The sequence below is a fragment of the Micropterus dolomieu genome, linkage group LG15 (assembly GCF_021292245.1).
Source record: "Micropterus dolomieu isolate WLL.071019.BEF.003 ecotype Adirondacks linkage group LG15, ASM2129224v1, whole genome shotgun sequence".
NCBI classification, from domain to species: domain Eukaryota; kingdom Metazoa; phylum Chordata; class Actinopteri; order Centrarchiformes; family Centrarchidae; genus Micropterus; species Micropterus dolomieu.
The window spans coordinates 22,607,798-22,633,340 of NC_060164.1; the positions used below are offsets into that span (position 1 = coordinate 22,607,798).

Consider the following 25,543-nt stretch of genomic DNA (forward strand, 5'->3'; position numbering starts at 1 on the left):
TGTAGAAGAAGTCTAAGGGACTTCCCCCTGCAAGCACACATATTTACAGCCCTGGGAAATCTCCACTCAGCAGATTTTACTCTCTTGAACTAGTGGAGCTGCTGCTGTCAGTCACCAGGGTTGATTCCTTAAATCTAACAAATAAATTCTTCTTTTAATGAGGCTGCATTTAAGCTTGCATTAAAGGCCTCTGTGAAAACAAAGATACGTTTAACTCTCAGAGCCAGGCTAAAGCTTCCGCTCTCCATTCTCAGCCTTTTCAATATTTAAAATATTGTATATAAATGCAGAAATACAAATTAATTATTTTGGAGTTGAGGACATATCAAACACATTTTATAAAAATGTGATCTGTATCCAGATAATAAATGATCCAATCTTGGCTTTTGTGTTTACACGTGGTATTGTTATCCTCATTGATATCGGATCTCTGTCCTCCAGAGCAAAATCTGTGCGTGGGTAATTTGAGGTGGTGGCAAATCTGCCCCAGACTCCCTTGAAAATCACATTGTTTTGTGGGTTGTTGAGTCAGGGGAAACTTTATAAACTCTGTGAAATGCTGATTACGGCAAATTCTTAATCATTTGTCCCCTCTTGTAAATTCGGCAAACACATTAATTTATTCCTTGTGTCAGTTTGTCCTGGTGTGTTGCAGTACTGGCATGTAAGCTACTGTCACTAGAAAAAGTGATATGCCCTGTTAACAACAGATCAGCTGCGCAGATGAGTGCAGCGCACACCGTCGCACATAGTTATTTCTAACTGGATATCATTTATTTCCCACCTGTATTGCTTTCATTTTCCCACAGCTCTGTTGAGTAATCTTTTGGCACTTTCATGGTACAGAATAGACGCATAATTAGTCATTTGAGGTGTGTTTTCTTTCAGCCTTCTTGCTCGCTATAGTAGCTAAAAACAAATATCTGTAGACTTTAATGTTATGTTGTAGCCTGCATGTTAGGCTACGGATTGGGTTTACACCTACCTAAGATCCGAGCACAATGCGAGCCAGACTACCTCCAGATGTGCTCAGGCAGATCTGTTCACGACACATTTACACTCGCATTGACATGCATTTTTTCCTTATCTGGATAACGTGTCCGGATTTAGATAACATTGTAATACGAGGGGTAAATGGTGCGTTCGTTGGCTTGCGCCCAAATAAATTACTTCATCATGCAGTGATGTGCAAGGCTGTCCTCTGTGAGAGTAATATTTCACTTTATGCTGCGTCATTACTTAATAACCAGGAAGGGATTACATCTCTGAGGCTTGTTGGAGCACCTTGGTGTTCATACTCTGCCAGAATACAACTCTGCTGCTGAAGTGGTTTAGTAAAACTTAACACCGTGTTAGCACAAGTTTCAAATCCTATTTTGAGATTGTGTGCTCATGTGATGGAGTTTGGAGTGCTCAAACCTAACTTGGGCTAAATAATTGTTTAATACCAGCTGAATGCTTCTTAGAAAACATTTACGTGGACAAAAGGGTGTCAGGGTGTCCTGACTCTTGTTGCTTGTGACGAGAAACATTTCTGTTTTTCTCAGACTGCACTTGCATACTATACACACATACTGTACATGCATTTGTACACAAACCTACTGTTTGGATGGGTCAGTGTAGCAGGAGTGTGCAAAGTGTTTGGTATGTGACTTCACAAACCGTGATCAAGTCTGAGGTAGAACATTCAAAACAATTATGATAAAATCTATTTTCAAAAAATATGATTTAGTAACTCTGGTTTCAATCAAACACTTACTGACGATATATTGAACATTTTTTTTATATTGTTATTGAGGAAAATTATATTGTGATAATTATCATTATTGTTTTATTGCCCAGCTCTAATCAGTTGGGGTAGTGACTTTTCAGTTTTTAGAAGATTTTAGTTGTGAAACACCAACCTCAACCTTGTTTCAAGAATGTTATACATCACATTATCACATTATATGACATAGCTGAACTGCATTGGGCAGTAGCACAGTGCTTTTGTGCCTCTGATCACCATCACTGGTTTGTGGTGGAGCTCCATTTCACTGATTTCCTTTCATCCCAGTTGAGTAGTATTGGAAACGAATGCCAATATATTGCTATTGGCGGAGCTCATCACTCGCTTTAAGAAGGAAGGATTTCAATACTAAATGCTGGATTAAACGACAGCTCTGGGTTTATACTTGTGATAGAGTGATTAATCGGCCGATATCTGGCATTTTCAGATAATGTGCATTGGCAGATACCTGCACTCACAAGGCTAATATATCATCCTAAAAGACAAATCTACACACCATTACTGGCTATCATTAAATCTATATTACCATACTGTAGAGAATAATGGAGCTGAAGGATGTGACATCTGACCAAGGTTATTATAGTTTTGGATTTTTCATTAGTTTTTATTTTTACTTCGTTTTGACTTTTTGTTTTCAATTTCGTTTAGTTTTAATTAGTTTTTAACGTGAATTTGTTAGTTTAGTTTTTATTTTTTGAAAATGCTTAGTTTTAGTTTAGTTTTTATTAGTTTTAGTCTTTGTCGCTGCACAATGCCAAGCTCAGCTCAGTTTAGTTCAGTCCAGTTTATTCACAAAACATTAAAATACAAGTACAATCATCTGAAATAATGCAGATTTGTGAAAAGGGACACCTTTTTTAAGCTATCTGAAGCTTGTAGGACCCCAAACACCAAGTGTGTGTGTCTATATATATATATATAAAATAAAAATATTAAAACATTTTCTAAACAAATACTGCAAATATATGAAGCACATGCTACATCTATGGTATAATTTAAATCCTACATACAGAAAACCCTAAGAGCAAACTACCCTAAATCTACTACCCGGTGGTCCCAAGAAATTAATTACATCAGTCTCTAGCTCTGTCATTCTTGGTTAAATAGGTAAAATACAATAAATGTTGGTGATGGACGGCTAAGAAATGGGAAGATAGTGGAGGCCCCCTTTGGAGCCACAAACAACAGGTCCCTAGCACACTGAAGGCAAGTATGACTGGAAAGCAGTTAGGCTTTATTAAAATGTAAACCTATATTAATCAAAAAATAGATTCTATTAAAAGCACAAAGAGACAGGTTGGCTGAGATATGAATGAGCCCATAAAACTCATACTGGCTGACATGCAGTAAATATAATGACCAGCAGACGCGTTAATCCAGTGCAAGGGGAGCTCACAGTCAGTGGGCAAGGGGCAACTTTCTCCCACACATGCAGGATGAGCACTAAGCCAGACCATCAGAACAGAAAACCACTAAGACAGCGACTCACTACCTGCAATCCAAACTAAACTAAACACAACTCTGTACAGTTGTTGCATTCATATTATTTTCTGCAAATGTATAAAAGATAATAGAAATACATGTTCAAATCCCACCAACTACCAGCCGATCCCTACCTGGGTCTCCCCGGGTAAGTTCCCACGTCACACGGGGCTCTCCTCCTAACAGTGGTCACCAGCCGCTACGCTGCGGCCAGACGCCGACCTGACCCCAGGCTCTCTTGACGGATAAAGCAATCGTGGCAGGCCAGCCACACGACACGCAGCATGCCAGCTCTTCACACGGAGGAGAAAAGCATAACACACCTGCGGCTCACCAACAGGCGCCTATCGGACTTTGCTATTTGTTAATCACCGCGCGCACCTCCAAACTGCCGGTCCGGCAAGACTAACTGCCCGCAACATCAGTTCCCCCGGCTTCATATCCACTTGAAATGTAGGTTTCGGTCCTGTGAAATAAATAAATAGACGAAAACTAAGGACTTTTCTTCTTTCATTTTAGTTACTTTTAGTTAGTTTTGCAAACCTACAATATAGTTTTAGTTAGTTATTGTTTTTTTGTAAAGCCTCGTTTTTTTGTTTTTTTATTTCAGTCAACGACAATGTTTTTTCACATCTAGTTTTCGGGTCCAAGCTTATTGATACTGCTATCGAGACTAGCGGGTGCTATAATGTAACGTTATGTCTCAAGGGTAAAACTTGAAACGCGATGGATAACAAAACTAATGTTTGTAATGATGGCACTGAAACACAGTATGAAACGGGCCCGGGCCTGTTTATAATCAGGCTGCAGGCTCTGCTGCTATCTGTCAGCGCGCACACACACACACACACACACAGCAGCCAGCAGAGAGAGACGCTGCGGTGGAGATGGTGAAGTTAAGTTAGCTCCAAACTACTTGAGTTGCCGACAGCCATGATCGTTACTGTAAAACTCAGCTGCTGGCTGAGACAAACCAGCCGCTCCTCCTTCTACCAGGTAACATTACCTGCAGGCAGTGAATAAACAGCAGGGAGGAGGAGGAGGAAGGTCTGATACAGGTTTTTATTCTTTCTAAACGTCCCTCAGTAGAGCCCAATGTATTTTTTTCTGTTTCATTTAATAATTAAAATTCCACGTAAAACAATGTGTTACTGGCTAAGATAACCATGTACATTAGATTGTACTCTGCATGTAATAATGGAATAATACATGACTTTTCTGTTTTGATATCAACATTATGTATCGGCCACCCTGCTCTCTAAAAATGGGCATCGGAAATTAAAAAACCCATTTCAGTCGACCACTAGTTGATACCTACGCAGTGTGTGGAAGGCTTTGCATGCTTATAAGAAAAGTTACTTTGCTGAATCAAAGTGACGCTGAGAGATTTTGCATCACTTGGGGGGGGGGGGGGGTTGTTTTGCTTGTGTTTGTGTGCATATATGGGTGTTATGCTTGAGTGAGTATTTTGCTGAAAGGTGACAGGTGTGCTGATTAAAAACACTTTACTCCTCCCCTGTTCTCCTTCTGGGGCCCTGTGTTTGTGATGGCTGAGCTGTCTGAGAAAACAAGCTGCAGAGTTGTGCCATCACCATTTTGACACCCCAAAAACTGATGAATCATGTTATTTCTAAATTCAGTTCTCATACTTAATTAAAGGATGTGTTTTGCTTACAAACAGTGACAGCCAGCAATTGTTGACCCCATCGGTTCCTGGGAGGGAATGTCAAGATGACAGCGTTAAAAAACGAGAGATGAGCAGTGTGCTCAGTGGATTGTGAATCGTGCAGGTTGCTGAAGTGAAAGCCTTGTGGAGAAATTCTATTGCAAACGATTAAAAAAATTACAGAAACTGTCATTTAAAAGTTTTAGGCTTGTCGTGAATGGATTTTAGGTATTCATAAGCTTTAGAAGTTAGTTAACCAAAATTTCATTAAAACAGGCAAAAGACCATTGCATTGGTTACCTTAAAGGTCAGGGGAGCATGGTTGTGACTGGAATGTCACTTGTTTGAAACCTCAGATCTCTCGGAAACATCTTGTCAGAGTAACTGAATAACCAACTGGTCGTTATTGCCTCAAGCCAAACCTTAATGCCCCGACTTACTGCGGTGGAGCTGCTCAGTGGCTTTCAGCAGAAGGCTCTGGTTAAACGTGTGTGTGTGTGTGTGTGTGTGTGTGTGTAACCCTCCAGGCCATTGTTAGGAAAAAAAAAAAACAGCTATTAGTGAGCTTGTCTGTTCAAAAAGGGTTTGAAAATTTCAAGATACAGATTGATGATGAGAGAATGAGACGGAAAGTTCAGCAGGCGCGTTTTCCAAGTTGTCCTGGATAACGGACGACGCCGATGAGAGAGCCACTTTGTGCGTTTTCATCTTTGTTAGAAATTTCTTTTTCCCTTATTGTTTTCTATTTATTTTTATTCACCGTATGACTCAATTTATTCTGCATGATCCAAACAAAAAACCACTCCGATAAAGTCATAAAATTGAATCACAAAGGACCAATCAAAAGATGATTTAATCTAATTTAATTTAATTCCCATCACCAGTAGATAAACGTGAATCTTCGGGCATGAACCTGTGAGGACCCTATCCTGACATGACCTTTGACCTTAAAAGGTACATTATAAGTTTGTTATAAAAGTTGACCCTTACCAGACTCAGTATTAAATAGTTTTTGTTAGAGCTGTAGGGAATTAACATTTATTCAATTTAGATCAAGTGGAAAGCTCTATGAGTAAACAACCTTAGAATAAAATGAAATGGTGCACCCTTGTTTTGCGCAGGATCACAGCTCAAGCTGAGTGGGATGATTAGCATGGCGAGCTGCTATTGCCTAGGTTGCTTGTGTTTGTTTTTCACGGTCAGAGAGAGGAGAGAGAGAAATGTCACACTGATCCTCCACTGAGCTGACCATATGCTGAGTATGACACACCCACACACAATGTTAATGATGAATGGGAGCTAAGTTTCTCCATTGCTGTGTAATAGAAGCCCACATCAATCCACTACTGATCTGACAACACAAGACATGGAAACAACTCCTGCCTTGGCTTTGAGAGAGCGTGCATTTTTTTAATTCGTTGGTCCTCCTTTTAATTATAGATAAATATAGATAATTCTTATTAGGTAATGTTTCCGAAGAAGGACTGGTTATTGAACCTCTAGATATTTTGGTACAGAACAAAAATGTGCCTATAACGCAAAGTATCAAATACTGTAAAACACTGGAAGTTGGCATTGAATGTACACTTATGTTGACACTCTTCTTTATTTCTTCTCTTATCTGACATTTACTTATTTTAATCATAATTTTGACCATTTCAGGTACAACTGTTTGTTGTTTTGGTATCAGCACTCAGTTATATTAGCACGTGTATTAAAACTTTATTTTTTTAATGTAGTATACCGAGCCCTATTCCCAAGTACATAAGGGGCATCATTAGCTTTGCCACCTAAATCACTTCTGCTGTTGCTCTGTGTCACAATCACCAAGCCTCCAGTCATCTGTGCCTCAACATGTAGCAGTCAGGCACACAGCCTGGGTGTGTTAATGTAGATAGTCAACAGTCATTCATTTACACAACATTTTAGCTGGTAGGTTTAGATTTCTCACCCAAAATAAATTCAAATGCATGTTTTAATTTGTCTTGTTTTTAAAAGTAACACTAAATTGTTACCAATAACAAACAGCTTTCTATTTCGTGGTTTCTTCAGTTTCTGCTCCATCATTGAATGGGTTTTCAGGGAATGATGGATTGTTCTTTTGTGTTGTAACATTTTCAGTATTCCCTGTGAGAATCCCAAAGAGTTTGGTTAATTTATTTGTCCATGTTTCATACAGGAAAACTAATAAAATAAGATAAGAAAAATCTTTATTATCCATTTCTGGAAACTTGTCACTAGGTTCATTAAAAAAACATTAAAAACATCAAATACACATAACACAGGACACTTACCACCAATACATTTAAAGACAGAAAGCAATAGGAGCTTCCAGTAGACCAGTTATCTCTTGTGAATTTATCAAAGCAATTAAAAAGGTTTTTTGTTGCCCCTATAACGCCTTCCTGAGGGGAGCTTGTCAAATTCAGCAAACAGGGCGTGTGAAGAATCCCTAACAATTCGTAGTGCTTTCTGCTTGCTGTTGCTCAAAGACACTTCAGTACAGCGGCCCCTTTTTAGCTAACTAGCGATCAAACCTACAACCCCTTGGTTACACCAGACAGCGTGCTTCAGTCAGTCACAACAGCCAGCCGGTCAGGTCGAGTCAGGCTGGGTGTTGTTGCCACTCACAGTGGCACTGAGTGCTATGAGTCATCTCTGGCCTGTCTGCTGACTGAAGACATACTGTCTCTGCTCTCCACTCTGCTTCCCCTACTTCTTTTCTCTTTGCGTCTCTTTGTATCTCCTCCCTCCCACCACAGCTTTGTTTTGGTATGGGTGGGCCCCTGTCATCCCTCCTTTGCCTCTGTTCTTTATTCTTCACTTGATCTTCCTTTTGCACAGAGGAACCAATCTTTGCCACCCTGTTTTTGTCTTTAATACTAGATTCATTTTGATAGTGTAGTTATTTTCTTGTAGTTACCCTTGAGTTTTTTTTATTTTGTCTTCTCATCGCTGTTGCGTGTCTGCAGTCCACCAATGTGTGGGCAGTACTCCAGCTCCTTGTTGGCCAAGATTCTGTTGGTGCTGCTTGGTGCCCCCAAAGAGACTGGATCTAATTAGATTTTTTTTGGTGGCTGTCCCGGCGCATGCTAGGCAGTTCACTTTGCACATTGTACATTACTGTGTCACAGAAAACTGAAATGCAATTTGACATTTGTCAAAGCTTGTCATGTTGATTCTGTAATAGGTTAGGGGCATTGATTAAGCCAGCAGTACAAGCTTAACTTTACTTTTAGATTAACTACGTCTCTCTATTTATGAATATTTTTATGGCATGTTTGCCTTTTTAGACATTGTAGAATACAGAAAAGAGCTTGCTGGAAATGAGGGAAAAGAGAGCTGGGGGTAACATGCAACAAAGGTCTGTGGATGGACTTGAACCAGAGACTTTGCATGTACATAGTGAACATCGTAAACCCCCAGGTTGCTGTGACAAGACTCACAATCTGCCTAGCAGGGCTGGACTGGGACAAAAAATCGACACTGGCATTTTTGGCCCAGGCGGCCCACCAAAATCGGTCGGACATCTCTCACCAATAAAACATAGTTGCTTTTAAGGGCTTAGATTAGGGGTTTGACAAAACTCTTGAGACCATGAGACTTGACACTGCACAAATAGTGGGGCCATGACAACAAGACAACAATATATTTTAATAAGCTTAGTATTTGGGGGGGGGAAAAGTGTATTGTACTCGCCCTGAAGATTTTAAACATTAAACACTTCATTTCCTGCATTCTGGAGACATTCTGGCTATCTTGTTATGCCATTTGTAAACTGAACCCTATAAATCATTGAGCTACATTTTAATTATTAAATATCATAGGCCATTAAATACATTTATTATGATTTTTATAATTACTACTGATAATAATTAAAAAAAATTTGATTTATGAGATGGGTCTGGGTGTCCTCCCCATGAAAAATTTGGGCTTTTTTATTTCCTGCATTCTGGTGAATTTTTCTGCACCAATTAATTTAGGAAATGTCTTTATTTATATAAAAGGAAACACAAAATTCAGGTGACAATTCAAAAAATAAAAATATAGTGTAATATAATTCCTCAATGATAAATGAATTCATTTTAATTCAGTTATAAACCCCTGCACCTTAATAGCTCAGCAGCTTTTCTGCTCAACTTCAAAACTTTCTGCACATGAAAAATCTCTCCCACATAGCATATCTGTGTTCACTGACATTTGCAGAATAACAATTTGAGATATAATATTATGAGATATAATGAGAATGAAAGGGCATTATATTTTAACAAAATCTACCCTGCGTTGTTGCTCTGCTGATATGGTAGTAGGCTGCTACACCCTTTAGACCGCCTGACAGACACAGAGCCGTCTGGGACTGTAATGGATGAGACGAGCTCACTGCTCTTCATCAGAGGTAGAAAACCGAAACTGAAAACACTTGTGATCAGACAGAAATATCCACACACATGTTCACTTCAGCACCTCTGATAAAGTGCAGCTCATAACCGCTTCAGAGGGAATTAAGCACCCTGGAGCAGAGAGACAGTCAAACAGAGCAAAGTGTCTCTGAGCGAGGGGGACAGAGACAGCAGAGAGAGCGACAGGTGTCTGTGTCGCGGTCAGGTGTGTCATGTTATTCTCTCACTACTTTGCGGCAGACTGTTAACCGTTTGTGTAAGTAGGCCTACATTGACTAGACGCTGACCGACAACATTCATATTTAAATGTTTTGATTACAATTTTGCTCGGGACAAATTAGTAGTCGCTGACAAGCCATTTCACTGGCCCATTTTTTAAAAAACAGTTATATAAATAAATAATTTACATTAGACCGGCCCCAAAGGTGCATCGGCCCAACGGGCATTTGCCCGGTATGCCAGATTACCAAACCAGCCCTGCTGCCTAGGCACACAGTGCATTTGTCTCCACATTTGTCCGTCAAATGAAGTAGTTATCAGTGTTACCTAAGACACAGTCTGCACTGAATACGAGAGCCCGTTAACTCCAAAGCACTGCTTTCTGCAACTGGGCTGGATCAAGGTCGGCGACGTTCACACTTTAAACAAACTGTACCAGAGTTAGTTTGGAACCAGACGGACAACACCTCTTCAAGGTCTCGGTACGCTTGTTTGGTCTGTTTTTGGTGCCTGCCGGAGTGCAATTGCTGCATTCATACCTGCCCGAAGGAACTCTAGTGCGAACACTGTCCGTCAAGATGACTGAGCCCTCATTTATAATATTATTTTTAATATATTATCATTTGTAAATTGGATATACAAACCTGAAAAGTATATTTTGATTTGGAAAAAAGTCTCTCTGTCTTGATGTGATAATATCGAAATGGAAATGGAGCTCCAATGCCAGCAGCTTAAAAGTTGTTCATTTAGAATAGAAAATTTACCCTCCAATATATAACAACTTCCCAATAAAGTGAACAAGCCAGAATATAAAATAGCATGTTTTTCCTGTCTAATGTTTTATAAATATGCTGGAGAGGCTGCATGCAGGATCAGGGTAGATAGGGTTGTCTCTGTCACTCTTTCTGTTGAAACAAGAAATGGTGAAACCGCAGAATTACAAAATATCGCAAGAGCTGAGATATGACACACTACTCCTGTGCTGTTTATGGTGATGAAGCTCTTGTTTTGCCTCTCATGTTGAAAGTCGTGGTTTTATCAGTTCTTGTAAAATCTCTCTCTCTCTCTCTCTCTCTCTCTCTCTCTCTCTCTCTCTCTCTCTCTCTCTCTCTCTCTCTCTCTCTCTCTCTCTCTCTCTCTTTTTCTTTCTTTTTATATTATATATATTTCTGCAGTGTCACAAAGTCATATTTGCACATTCTTGGCCTGAGAGAAGCAAGCAATTCATGTCTGCTCTGAAAGACCATCTTTTATCCATGTATATGTCATATAGAAAATCAGCCTCAGTCTCCTGTAAAACCTGCAGCTTTTCAATAAATGTCAGCTTTTCAGGAATACAGGAAAAACTGCCTTGAGTTCCTGTTGAAGTCCATACATTCCTCTGTCACCCCCGCCGTATCTGAGTTTGATTTTTGAATGAATTGCAATTCTGATGATTTGAATTTTCAAATCCGGCTGCAAACAACATATTGAATAATTAGTGGACAAAGTAATTTTAACAGGAATATGCCCATGTACGTATCTAACTAACCAGCACAGAGCCGGATTTAGATTTCCCATAAAGGATAAACCTGGCTTCTGTAACTGGGGTAACTGATAATGCCGTCTTCTCTGTCACTCACACACGCACACACACATTTATACATATATATATATATATATATATATATATATATATATGTGTGTTACTCATGGGGAAAGTAACAGCTGAGCAACTATTTGTTATTTATTGATGTGATTTAGAAGAGTAATCTCGTTACTGACCTCCTGCTCGTGTACACTGATTTACAGAAACCTCGTTATTTAAGTGCATGTAAATGAATTGATTGAAATGTGTTCAGGGGGTGTAGGGGTATGTTCAAATTGATTAATGACATTCCACTCAGCTGGTAGCTGTCAGCCGGATGTTCATTGTTATGTTATTGTTTTCTGCAGTTGGATGAAAACAGCTACAGTTTCTCTCTCTTTCTGTCTTCCAGTTCAGTCAAGTGCGACTCAAATCGGATTCCAGTAACTCACTTTCTCTCCTCTTTCCTCCTTAGGCTCGTAACGTAAACACAGGAGAGCTGGCGGCTATCAAAGTCATCAAACTGGAACCCGGTGAGTAATCTCAGCTTTCTTTCTATTCCTCTATCTCCCTTCTCGCTGGTGTTTCTTCCTCTCTATCCCTATATCCGTTTTTCCATCAATCACATGGTCGTCCGTTGTCTCCTTTTTTCACAAACCTCCTTCCCACACTATCCCCTTTTCACTACAATTGCATATACTTTCCCTTCTAACATGGTCCTGTTTCGTTACCCATGCATTATTTCCCCTCCCTTGCACTGGTTTCCATCTTCTCCTCAACTAAAGAAAGGAAAACATTAAAACAACAAACTTCAGTTCCAGTTCCAGGAAGTGTGGAAATGTATCATCACACTGTTGCTAAATAATTAAACTCATTAAGTGTGGAATAAAAAAAAAGGGAAATATGTTGAAACCCGGTCTGCAACTTTCCGTCCTTTTGGGCTAATTTCAAAATAATGTGTGTGTGTGTGTGTACATATGTGTTCGTTCCAGGTGAGGACTTTGCTGTCGTACAACAGGAGATTATAATGATGAAGGACTGTAAACACTCCAACATCGTAGCCTATTTTGGCAGTTATCTCCGGTAAGTGTGTGTGTGTGTGTGTGTGTGTGTGTGTGTTTGTGAGGAAGTAAAAGACAGATGAAGGTGTGTGAGGGGGAAAGTACTTGTGTGAGACGTTGTGTGAAGGTGTATTGACACAGTGTTGTCTGTGTGTGTGTGCAGGAGAGATAAGTTATGGATCAGTATGGAGTACTGTGGAGGAGGTTCTCTGCAGGATATTTATCACGGTAAGAATAACATGCGCTCAAACACACACATCTGTTTTCATCTTAACCGTTCTGTTTTGGTTTTTTTTCTCACTCTGTGATATCTTTCCATCTCTCTCTTTTTCTCTCTCTTCCTTGTTTCACTGCTCCAGTAACCGGGCCTCTATCAGAGTCACAGATAGCCTACATGTCACGGGAGACCCTGCAGGTAGCGTATACAGTATATTCATTGTGTACAGTGTAGTTGTATTTTTAAACAGGTGGGGGGGGGGATAAACAGAGAGGCATATTTTGGGAGATTAGTCCTCTGCTTAGCTGCTTGAATTTTCCTTTGTGTATAATGATGAGAAAACAGACACCAAAATTATTATGACCATCAGGACCTGAACTGTTTATTGGCTTCATGCTAACACTTTAGCTTTTACTGTGGTTCGCGAGAGTTGACTATTTGCTGTGCATCAATCAAATCAGAAAACTACCATAACCAAATTGTGTTCTACATATGCATTTTAAAATTGAAATTGTATCCATTCAAGTTGAAAAATGAATTGGAAGTAAGTAAATACTGAGACAAAACTGGAATTATTCCCCAAACCACAACAGCTGCACACACTTAAAGAGGAAACCCTGTAAAGCATTAGCATTGTATAGTTAGCCAGTCTTCTAGCAGAGACACAGATGATAAGTCTGTGCTGCTCCCAAACATTTGATTTTCATTCAACCAACAGTCGGTTCTGGTGAAAAAATATCTAAATATTGCTATTTAGAAATATTTTAAATATATGTTCTATTCTGTTTTTCAGTGCCCTTTTGGTATTTTGATCACATGACAGTTTCCTTTTCCCTTCAACAACAGCCAATAACACCAGCTGTTGTGTTCTTCTGTTTACAGGGTTTATACTATCTACACAATAAAGGCAAAATGCACAGAGACATTAAGGTGAGTTTGGAGAAAACTGTATGGAATACACATGTCAGCTACACTTTCAAATCTAAAGGCCTTTCCATGTCACACGTCAATTGTAAAATTAAATTCACTGTATGTGAATTTCTGTGGGAAGGGTGGACAAAATATTGTTGTGTTGCAAAGGTAACTCTGGTAATCATTCATTATAATTCATGATAAATGAATGATAATTCATCAAACTCAGTAAGAGAGTAGCAGCACATCCATTTAGTGATGTCGAAAATAAATGAAAATTGATCTCCAAATTATTGTGGAGACACAGCTGAGGGTGTTTCTGACAGGGGAAAGGATTATTGATTCATACCTGCAGGCTACATTGATCAAATGACAAACCTTTTTGCAAACCACTTCTCAAGATCATCAGAATTGGCCTGAAATGTGATTACTTGTGTTGGATCCTGATGCGTGGCGTGTTTGTCTCTTACAGGGAGCCAACATCCTCCTGACAGACAACGGCTATGTTAAACTAGGTGAGAGGAACACGCAAGACTTCTGCAATTACCTTCCCCTTCAAAAGACTGAAACTGAATTATTGACTCTGTTTCCTTCTCTCTCTCCTCCATGTCTTCTCATGTTCTCCCTTCATATAATAATTTCTGTTCTGACTTTCCAACATATTTATTTATTTATCCATTATCACGTTCCTTCTCTTTCACCCTTCATTTGCTCTCCCTTTTTAATTATTTAACTCCTCCCCCTCTATTATTCTCACACTTCCTTTTTCCCATACCTCTTTTTTTTCTCTTCTCTCCTTTCTCTGTAGCTGACTTTGGTGTATCGGCCCAGATCACAGCAACTCTAGCCAAGAGAAAGTCATTTATTGGAACTCCATACTGGTAAGTTGTGCATGTTTTTCTGTTGTCAGTTCGCTTCTTGGATATGCAAGTAGTGCGAATATGTAAAATCCAAGTCATGCTACAGGAATATACCAGTCTGCATGTTTAGTGTATGTTTGCATCAGTTGATGGTTTCAGTGCTGTAGTGGAATCAGACTATTCACCCCTTTACAAAAGCTTAACAAACCAGGAAGCAGAGTCATGGAAAAGTCAGAGTTTAACATCAGGGTCATAATGGGGCCCTTGTGTGCTGCAGCCAGAGAGAAATACTGTAGACAATTCAAATTCTGTTCTTGTGTGTAGCTGCTTAATTGTCCCGATTTAGAATTTGATAAAAATGATTAAAATTTTACTCCTGTTCTCTCCCTCTTTTCTTGTTTTATGCCATCCTTCTCTCTCTCTCTTTCTCTCTCTCTCTCTCTCTCTCTGTCTCTATCTCCATAGGATGGCTCCAGAGGTAGCAGCAGTAGAGAGGAAAGGAGGTTACAACCAGCTGTGTGATATCTGGGCTGTGGGCATTACTGCAATAGAGCTGGCAGAATTACAGCCACCCATGTTTGATCTGCACCCCATGAGGTAGAGGATTGCGTGTGTGTGTGTGTGTGTGTGTGTGTGTGTGTGTGTTTGGTCGGGCTGTGATAGTGTCATGACAGCAGAGCAGACCTGCAGTGGATGTGGAACAATGTTAGAAAGAAAAAGAAAAGACTATGTTTATATGTGAGAATTAAATTCGTACCTCACATTGTGATTGGAGCAGAGACATTCCAGTATCAGTGTTTGTCCTGGAGTGGACGGCACATCTGTTTTGATCTTGTAATTATAACTGCATGGTATGAAGCTCTTTCATCACTATATAACTGCACTCTGCTGGAAGGACGTGAGTTTAAATTTTTGTCTCTGTTTTTCCACAGGGCTCTCTTCTTAATGACCAAGAGTAATTTCCAGCCTCCTAAGTTGAAAGATAAAGTCAAGTGGTAAGAGACGACCCTGCCCATGATGTCTTTGTCTTTCTCACTTGTCTTTCTTTGCCATAATCAGCCACTGAGATACATTTACTCTAGATGGAACACCCTACTTTTAAGATCACCCAGTTTTTTCAACTCTGTGCCTGGCGACGGACAAAGGATTAACACTTTCCCTTTTTTTCTCTGTCATTGTCTCTCTGCTGGACGACAGGACAAATAACTTCCACCATTTTGTCAAACTAGCCCTGACCAAGAACCCAAAGAAGAGGCCCACAGCTGAGAAGTTGTTGCAGGTGAGCACTTAAACAACATATTTACAGTTCTCTAAAACAAACTGATTGGATGATCTTACTCTAAGTAGGGTTACACATCCCAGCTATACTGTTATTTATGGATACCCACTGTCGATCAGTGCAATTCCACAATAAAGCTTATCTTGGAGTTAAAGGCAGGTGTGGAAAAAATGTTGTAAGGATACTTTCAAAAATAGATGTTATCAATTCATAAAAATAGAAAGTGAGAGAACAGAAGAAAAATCTAAATCAAATCAATATTCGGTGTGACAACCCTTTGCCTTCAAAACAGCATCAATTCTTCTAGGTACACTTGCAAAAGAAAGTCAGAGTTTGTAGGCATATCCTCAAACGATGGTGCAGAAAAATGGCACCAGGTCAAAATATGATATTTTTGGCTTTAGCAAGAAGTAGTTTGTTTGCCGAAGGGCTGGCTTGGGGATTTAGTCAGAATGAACAGGCTCCTCAATGCTGAGAAGTAAAGGCAAATACTCATTTATCATGCAATACCGTCAGGGTTATTATGGTCTTATTGCCCCCAAATTTATTCTGCCACACGACAACGACCCTAAAACATAAAGCGAAAGTTATTAAGAACTGTCTTCAGCATTAAGAAGAACAAGGAGTCCTGGAAGTGATGGTGTGGCCCCTACAGAGCCCTGATCTCAACATCATTGAGTCTTTCTGGGATTACATGAAGAGAGAGAAACAACTGAGGCTGCCTAAATCCACACAAGGACTGTGGATAGTTCTCCAAGATGTTTGGACCAAACCAACTGCCGAGTTCCTTCAAAAACTATGTGCATGTGTGCCCAGAGGAATTAATTTTGAAGGCAAAGGGTGGTCACAAAATATTGATTTGATCTCAATTATTTTTCTCTCTTCATTTAATTTATATTTATCAATTAATAAAATGTACTCTATTAATGTTTCTAATTTTGAAAGCATTTTTACACACCTGCCTAAAATGTTTGCACAGTACATTAACTACAGTGGTTCAGCCCAGATGGCTTGGAATATATACCAGGTGTATGCTTCCACATAAACTGGACTAACAACCAGTGCACAATGTAAATAGCAGAAGCCAGACATAAATCCGCTTGCTGCTCTGTAGTCATATTGATTCACAAGTTGTCGGCTGTTACTTTCATTGTCACTAGTGCCACAGCAATTAGTCACTGATTAATAAGCCTGTCAAAAGATAAAATGTTAATCTATTGTATGACAGCTTTGATAAAGTCATTTTAGTTATTTGTCAAGCAAAACAGCTAACATCTGTCAAGGCTTCTCACACTTAAATACTTGAATACCTATGGGTTATTTAAGTATTGGTCAGACATATTTAAATTCAGCCATTTATTCAAGCAATTTTAACCCATCACTCTTATTGGCTCCCTCTGTTGTCTGTCTTCCAGCACCCTTTTGTGTCCCAGCCTCTCAGCAGGACGCTGGCAATAGAGCTGCTGGACAAAGCCAACAACCCCGACCACAGCACCTACAATGACTTCGATGATGATGACCCTGAACCAGAGGTAACCTTTGACCTTCTCAGGTTTTGCTTCCAAAATTAAAAAGAAGTGTCATCAAGCTTGTAGACAGGTCAACAGAGTAGTGATTATGTTTTGCTGGGTCTCGCTTCTTTTCCTTCCCTTCAAATCGTTCCTTGCTCTCTCATTAAATTCCTTCTTAATCAGCCACCATTCACGCTTTCGCCTCAACCCTCAGTCCCTCTTTTCCCCCGACACATGTGACTCATCTTTCTGCTCTTTGTTCTTCTCCTCCTCCCTCTTTCTTTTCCTTGGCTTCTCGGGGCTCTTCTTCTTTCACTGCTTTTCCTACTCTTTGTCTGTCACTTCCCTCTCCTTGGCTTTTATCTTCTCTTTCCTTCTGCTCATCTTCTTCCTCTTTCCTCTTCGTCTCTTCCTCTTTGTAGCACTTCTCCTTTCTCTCTACCTTTCTCATCTCCTTTCTCCTCCCTTCCTTTTTTTTCTCTCCTTCTTGTCTCCATCCCCCATCCTCTACCTCCTCCTCAGTTTAAGTACAGGGGTCATTTCCTACCCATAAGTCCTGGTGCTCGACGTGCACCCCGTTTTGCAGCTCGTAGGAAGGTACCAGTGTGGGCTGTGGTGTCTGCAGTGACAGAATTCTAACACAAACTGTACTGTCGGTTGTTTCTTCACTTGTGGGACGACCACAGAACTGAATGAATAGAAACTGGATTTCCATTCAGTTCAGTGTCTGCTGGTGCTGTCATGGAAACTGGCATTGGCATGTGATTTTCAGCCGGTTGATGGATTACGTGGCAGTTCTAGAGATAGCTAAACATGCCGGTGAGCAAGCAAGTAAAATTAACGCTTTCCTGTTGATATGCACATCAGCTGGTGTAGTTATTTTTATATAATCACAAGATTACAATTATAAGACAGTATAAAATCACAGTTGTAGTTGACTTTTAGGTTAGAAAAATACAAACATTTCATTGACCTAGACATTTAGACATTTTGGCCGGATGGAGAACACACTGCCATCGATTTTTAGTATAGCTATCGTTGTACCTGTTGTTTTGTTGTTAGTAGTATTCAGTTTGGGAAATAGTCACAGACGTGATATCACTCTCATGTCTGTGCACAAAATATAAAGCCACAGCCAGCGGCTTAGGTTAGCAAAACAACTGGAAATGGGGGAAAAAAGGTCACTAATTAACACATTATATCTATTTTCTTTTTTTAAGTTAACTGTGGTTCTAGGAGGGGGGCGGGTTTTGTGCTGATTTTGTTATCTTTGTATAAACCAGACTAGTTGTTTTCAGTCTTCATCCTGTGCTATGCTAACCGCCTGCTGGTCTGACACTCGGCAAGAATACAAATAAACATATTTCCTAATATGTCAAACTATTCCTTTAATTTCAACATAGCTGTAATGAAAATTGCAACTATACAGGGACATGCACTGACCACTCAATGCTCACTTCCATGACAGCATTATTGCCATCTTGGCTAAACAACAGCAGATCACTAAATGTCTTCATGTCTTCAATGAGGATCAGCTCTTTTCATTCTAGTTCTGTGGGCAGCTGGCTGATAAAGAAATGGCTCAATTCATGAAGATGGCTAACAAAGTGTGACATCCTCTCACTCCTTGAAAAATGCATCTAAACCACGTCCAGGTGAAATGGTATTTGCAAACAAATATTTTTGGTTTGTTTTTATCCACTGCAGAGCTAGAGAGAGAGGCAGGGTTTCTCACTTTAAATAAAAACCTGGCTTTAATTAAGGAACTTTTGTCTTTGAACATCAGTGGTACAGTAAAGGCTGCCCATCTGTTACTCCAAGCAACTAAAAATAGACAGTAAGCATTGTTTTACCCAACTCTGATTAAAAGATCAAAATCTTTCCATTTGGCAGTTTGGAAACACAGGATACAGGATGCATTTTGAAAAGGCTGGCGAGTTATCAAATATGTCATTTAATGGAAGCCATCTTCATCCATTACAGTTACTAACCTTAAGTTGTGTGTTAATATAATGAACTTTATTTTACCTTTTTAAGAGGTTGTTTTTCAAATTTGACAAATCTGTTTGAGGGTCTGTGCTACAACTGTGGCTTTGATAGATGCATTTTTGTATGGTTTGTCTTTCTCCAGTGCTTTACAAGCATGGTTTGAGGTTGCTGTGGTTTTAGCTTTTCTACAAGGACGAGTTTACATCTTAAGATTAAATACTGACGGCATGAAGTCAAGTACAGTTTGGAAATACAGTATCTCTGTGCAGCCTGCTGTGGTTTAATTTGTGAATGACCAGTTGTACTGCACAATGGTCATGAGTCAGTATTCAACTTCTGTTATTTCCAAAGGAAACCAGCAAATAGCATCACATACAATAGTTGACTCATAGTATTTTAATGGACAAGGCATTAACTAGGCTAGAGTGCAGGCCAGTGGATAATATGCGAGGCCAAGACTGCTGGGGTCAGCTATTTGCCACCTACTATAATATATATGATCAAGGAACTGTATGGCCCCATCCACACTACTGCGTTTTCGTTTTATAACTGAGACATTTTGCTACGTTTGCACCTCCCTTCCAGACTAAAACAGCAAAAAGGAAGACCTAAAACGGAGCAGTTTGAAAACGCTGCTGACCCTGTTTTTTGTTTTAAAACTCCGGGTAGCGTTTTAGTGCTCCCAGTTTGTTTTCCGCCGCCACAGCCACTTTTAACTCCCGTGTTACATTCAGAAACAGTCCCAGCTCGTTATTGGTCCATGACAAAAAAAAATTCTGGTGCGGTTCTTTGTCTGTTGTAGACCTACTTTATTCTTTCACCAAATCTTCTGTAACTAACTTACGGAAGAGAGAGACCATCTGCTTCATGTTTACACCAGCATGCACGTGCCCACTGTACGTGAAACGGCCGCTAGATGTGCGTTTTCAGTCGTTTTAATGTAGACGGAGATCAACTCTGATAAGCAGCTAAAACGCTGGTGTATTTAGAATGTATTCATTTTAAGGGAAAACGGAGTAGTATAGATGTATCTTATACTACCCAATGTATAGAGCAGATGTTACCATGAGGACTGTTTCAGCACTTATGCGAAACATTGAGATTGTTGCCAGGAAAGGTTTGTGTTTTCCGTCCACTGTGTTGCTATGTTTTGGTTGTCTTGTTGCAGAGTGCGGCTGCCTGTTTTGCTGTGTCATCAAATCCCTCCCACAGGAAATGGCAGAGGAATTATGTTTTTTTTTACCCATTGTAATCTTCTCAAGTACTGTGTCAACTACTACACTGTGTATTTGACAGTGTGTTTGTGTGTGTCTTTCTTTTTCCTGATAGTCTCCGGTCTCTGTTCCTCATCGTATTCGTTCCACCAGCAGGAGCACAAGGGAGGGAAAGACGCTGTCAGAGATTAACTGTGAGTTCACACACATGGTCAACATAAACAGCTACATTTTCAGTCAGAAAACTCACCCCTTTCTCTGTCTCTTACTTTTGTCTTTCTCAGTTGGTCAGGTGAAGTTTGATCCTCCATTGAGAAAGGAGACTGAACCTCATCATGAACCAGTGAGTTATTAGCTGTGTGTGTGTGTGTGTGTGTGTGTGTGTGTGGTAGAGTGTGCTGTGTAATTGTCACTTCACCAGTACAAGCATGGCTGATCTTCACCTAATCACAGGAAGCACCCTGACCAGCCCATGTTGTTGAACCAAACATGAAGCCCATCCACATAGTTCACTTTGGTAGTTTCAAAATTGAGGCGTTTCAAGTGGAGATGTCAGATTCTCAGAAGAAATCATATTACTGACCAGCTGCATTCAAGCATGTTCATTTCTTCTTTGATTTATTTCCTACCGTAACCTGATTTTTCCAGTTACCTGGTTTCTTGCATGCATGTAAGCTTGAGATTGTGGATTCAAGCAGCTGAAATGAGTTTCCTTTGCAGTGTGTCTGGGCTCTATTTTAAGGACAGGGTGAGGAGCCTAGATGCCCACTAAGAGCTCAGAGTAGAACCACTTAAAAATCTCCAGTTGAGGTGGCACAGGGATCTGATCATCATGCCTCCTGGGTGCATTCTGAGCATGTCCAAATCAAAGGAGACCCCTAGATGGACCCAGAACATGCTGGAAAGATAATCTGACCCAGCTGGCCTAGAGCGTGGCTTGGGAGAACAACAACATCTGAGCTATCTTGCTTAGCATGATGCCACCAAGACTCAGACCTGGATAAACATCAGAAAGTGACACTGACTGACAGCCAGCAGGCTTCAATACAGAAACAACAAGACCTGTGAACTGTGAAGCACTGCAAGTATTAGACTTCTTGCTATAGTGTCTCATGTACAAGCATGGATAGACACGTGTCTGCCAGGTTTGCTAGAATTCGAAGAGCAGATGTCGTGTCCTTGCTTTTTGTTAATGTGAAAAGTTAGTTTAGTTGCTTGTCAAGTTGATTTTCTAGAAACTAAAGCTGGTTCTGTTGTTGCTCATCACTTTTAGAAAAGCTGAAAGCAGTTTTACTTGCGGACAAATGGGATGGTGCAGGGTTCATGCACAACCACAGCATCTTGCTAAAGTCCTCCACTCCCTCACTCCCTCCCAGATTTTCCTGTCTTTCATTTGCACTTGCACTTTTTCCACGAACTCCCTTTTATAATCCTCCTCCCTTCAAGTCCGCTAAGAAAATCCTTTGCTCTCTGCCTCCATGGACCTTGGGTTCTTTGCGACATTCGTCTACATTCATCCCGTTATGCTTCAGTTTCTACCCTCTCCTTGAAAGTAATATAATAACATGGGGTCTGTCTTTGTTTTGCTGACCAGTGTGGTTTTATCTCTCATAGTAGGATTTTAAAATCAATAAATCATTACCGCATTAATATTGTTATATATTATTGTAACACAATTACCATCCCCAAATTGATTAGTAGGAGGATTTCATGGCATCTTTGCTCAAAAGAGATGGCTGAATGACTGGAGTAATCTGCAGCATGTTTAACCTCTTGTGTAATACTAAACAAAAAACAAACACAACCATAGCGACACACTGGAACCTGGCTTAAGGTAACAGGTGGTCTTAATTTAAAGAAATAATACCAAGTATATGACTGAAATAAGACAGAGGCTACTGAGTGTCTCATTTGTTCACTGAAGGAGGCTATACAAAGGTATCTATATTTTTAAAGCTTCACATGGCACCCATCATATATTAATGTCATTAATTAATGTCTCTCCTCCTTAGTTTTGCTGACTTTAAACCCCCATCAATATCCGTTTACTCCATCCCTCCTTCCCTCAGTCTCTACCCCCATCCATTCCCTCTTCTCTTCTGATTAATATTCCAATATGTCCCTCCTTCTCTGTCTTGCTGATCCACGGACTTCAGAGCCCGTTTTTTGCCCTTAATCCATTTTTTATCCATCATCCTCTCTCTTGCATCCATGTCTCCGTTCCTCCCCGTTCCCTCCATCAGTCCAGGTTAATGTATTAACTGAGGTCTCTCTCGCTCTGTCTTGCTGACCAGTGTGATTCTGAGCCCTATCTGGACTGTGTTGAGGAGCACTACTATACCGCGAGATCTAATCTGGTAGTACTCTTTCTATCAGTCTCTCTCTCTTTCGGCCTCTCCCTCTGTCCAGATACATTGGCTTTTTTTATATTTTCAATCTGTCTTTATTTCTCTAACTTTTATGTCGTCTCTTTTTATACCTCCGTCTCACTCTCTCCATATTTCTCTTTCATTCTTCACCTGTTTCTGAAGGACAAGTCCTTGTCCTTCCATTGGCTCTCTCGCTTCCTGAGCAATTGCTGTCTGTTTAATATTATTTTTTCATTTCTAGAGTACTGATTGTTGTGGCTGCTCCATGTCCAACATGTATTTTTGTTCACTTTCACAGTTTTGTTCCATCTCTTCTGCTCCATCCATCTGTTTCTGTTCATTTTCTTTTTCATGTTCCAGGCTTGGCTTTTGCCTCACTAAATGGTGTTGTAGTTGTCATAGTGAAAAGAGTCTGTAGTGATGTTGTTCTTTTTTTTGTTTTCAGATATACGTACAATACATGTTTTCACGCACACATTGCAATCAGTCCAATTAAATTGAACATCTTGGTTTTTTTTGCGTTAAATATGAAGTTTGTGTGTGACAAACGCACACAGGCGAAGGTCAGAGGTCAGATTGACTTATGGAGCTGCACTGCTGAAGGCTGGTAGTGATGCCTTGACTAAAGGACATTTGGGTTTGAAAATAGACATTCCTACTCACAGACTTTTGGATCGAAATTTATAAACATACACACTTAGCCTTTTAATGTTTGCTGTATTGTACCTGATATTTGTTTGACGTATCTCTCTCTATAGAATGGCTCTTTTCCATATACTACTAATTAAATGTCCTCTATCTTCTTACGTCCTGTAGTTGACCAGAGCAGTGAGGCCTTTTCGTGTGTGTGTGTGTGTGTGTGTGTGTGTGTGTGTGTGTGTGCGCATCATGTTTGTGTGTATCTGTTCCTTTGCAGTACGTGTGTTTCCCTCTGCACGCTTGTTGCATTAAGTCATTATCTTTCACAAATGTTTTTGTGACACAATGCTGCTTTCACATTGTGGCTTTACGTAATAGATGCCAAACCAAGTTTTCATTCACTTTCGTCAGAGAATGGTGCTAAACTCAGCCAGTGCTGCTCCTTGTCAGCTTGCACCTTAATCAACTTGCAGCTGCTTTGAAAGGTCCTGCAGGAACGTAAAAACTATGAGTAATGAATCATAATTATCCAGCACACACTCAAGAAACTTTACTGAGTTGGCTTATCTGTCACACTGTTGCACTATGTGTGCAGATTTAGAAACAACACTTCCTGACTTCATATTGAAGATTCATTGTTTAAACTGTCTAAAACAGTGGTTCCCCACCCCGGCGTCACAACCCCCCAACTTTTGTGTTATAACACCTAAGCAGATATGAAACAAAAACTAAGCAGGCTGACTGCAGGTATCGTATTAAGCTGATATTTTTGTTACTTCTTGAGCAGGAATTCCTGATAGTAGGACTCAGGAGTGCAGAAAAATCTTACCATGAGGGGGGGAAAAAAACAGACACTGCCACTTTTGTTACTTATCTTAAAACTAAAAATGTAAAAACTATGGAGAAGACAAGAGGGAATTGCTGTCATGGTTAACATCTTATTCTTTTTTTTTTAGGCCACAATGTGAACTCAGCAAGAGTCAAATCTATACATATACAGTTAGCCACAGGCTCACTATGTGCATCTGTGTACGTCTCTGGTTATGAATTAGACTTACGGTGAAATTGCTGTTTTATTGGGGACATTAATATTTATAGCAGGCTGTCATAACTGGCACCACGGCCGCTACAGTAGCAGTCCCCTGCAGTAATTTTGCAATTGAACAGGGTTTCAGTTGTTGTCATTTTTTCACTGTTGTGTGTATTGTGGCACTTGGCTAAGATCTTCAGGCCTGTTTCCGTTCCTGGACAAATCAAATACAAAGCACCTTTTTTTAAATGAGCTGGTTATGAAAGGAATATATCGCAGTAGGTAATGTAATTTGTTTGTCCTGTAGGACTTGCAGTTGGAGTACGGGCATGATTCAAGTCTACTGGGAGGAAATAAGTAAGTCTCTGGTTCACTATCCTTTTGTGTCTCTCTCTCTTTCTTATTTTCTCTCGTCTTGCTTATTTCTTTCTCTACACTTCCATCCCTTTATCTCTCCAATGCTTCAATGTTACCCCATTCTTTCATCGACTGTGACAAAAGAGAGGAAGGGAGAGCCAGAATGTGAGAGATGGAGTTTTCAAGCTGTACTTCTGATGATTTATTCATAATTGCAGCTTGAGGATGTTCTGTAAACTGTGTGTTTGTATGAGCTTTCTGCTTTTAAGTGTGTTTTATAAGCAGGAAAGCACAGGTTCAGATCAGGGCTCTAGAATGTTCTCCATAGTCTGGCAAGGACTAAAAAACCTTTTCTCTCATTTATCTTAATCATGTTCTGTCGTTTATACTTTTCTCTTCACTTGTCTGACAAACAGGAGTCTTCTCAAATCTGTGGAGGAGGAGCTAAAGCAGAGGTAAGTCAGACCCTTGTCCTGATTCACCCGGGGCCTCTTGATTTGCCGGTGTCCTAACCGCACCCACCCATCAGCCAATCATTGTGAATGGCTTGACCTGTCTTGGCCAATCACACGCAACTAACGCTGTTGTAAATGACTCCAGGCTGTCACGGCTCTCAGCACTTTGGATTCTTGTGGGTTTTATTTTCCCACTGCTGCTTGCTTCACGCTTTGATGTGATCAGAGAAAAGGCTGTACTTCATAGGAGCTTCCTGCAGAGCATGGCTTACACGCGCACACACACACACACACACACACACACACACACACATACACATACACTTTGCACTCTCATGTGTGCATTCGCAAACACACATGCACGTGTACGCAGTTTTTTTTTTTTTTGTTCTTTTTTTTTTTTTTTAGCCAAAAGCTTTAGTGGGTGTCTTTAGCAGTTTTACTGGCAAGTACATGGAGAAATTATTTTTACTTTACCTGGGGAAAAAAACAATGATCACCATTCTTGTGCTTTGCTCTTTTATATG

At 40.1% G+C, this 25,543-nt stretch overlaps 1 protein-coding gene across 1 annotated transcript in view; it reads left to right on the forward strand.

The window, feature by feature from the left end:
- Positions 1–25,543, forward strand: part of LOC123984524 (mitogen-activated protein kinase kinase kinase kinase 3-like) — a 51,363-nt gene that overhangs the window by 4,918 nt on the left and 20,902 nt on the right. Inside the window, exons 2-17 of the mRNA XM_046071445.1 lie at positions 11,599–11,656; positions 12,116–12,206; positions 12,348–12,412; positions 12,544–12,599; positions 13,284–13,331; positions 13,786–13,828; positions 14,122–14,194; positions 14,639–14,770; positions 15,106–15,168; positions 15,371–15,452; positions 16,868–16,984; positions 20,282–20,360; positions 20,451–20,509; positions 22,461–22,523; positions 24,512–24,561; positions 24,978–25,016. Of these exons, the coding sequence (XP_045927401.1) occupies positions 11,599–11,656; positions 12,116–12,206; positions 12,348–12,412; positions 12,544–12,599; positions 13,284–13,331; positions 13,786–13,828; positions 14,122–14,194; positions 14,639–14,770; positions 15,106–15,168; positions 15,371–15,452; positions 16,868–16,984; positions 20,282–20,360; positions 20,451–20,509; positions 22,461–22,523; positions 24,512–24,561; positions 24,978–25,016 (1,118 nt within the window). The remainder of the gene's footprint in view (positions 1–11,598; positions 11,657–12,115; positions 12,207–12,347; positions 12,413–12,543; positions 12,600–13,283; positions 13,332–13,785; positions 13,829–14,121; positions 14,195–14,638; positions 14,771–15,105; positions 15,169–15,370; positions 15,453–16,867; positions 16,985–20,281; positions 20,361–20,450; positions 20,510–22,460; positions 22,524–24,511; positions 24,562–24,977; positions 25,017–25,543) is intronic.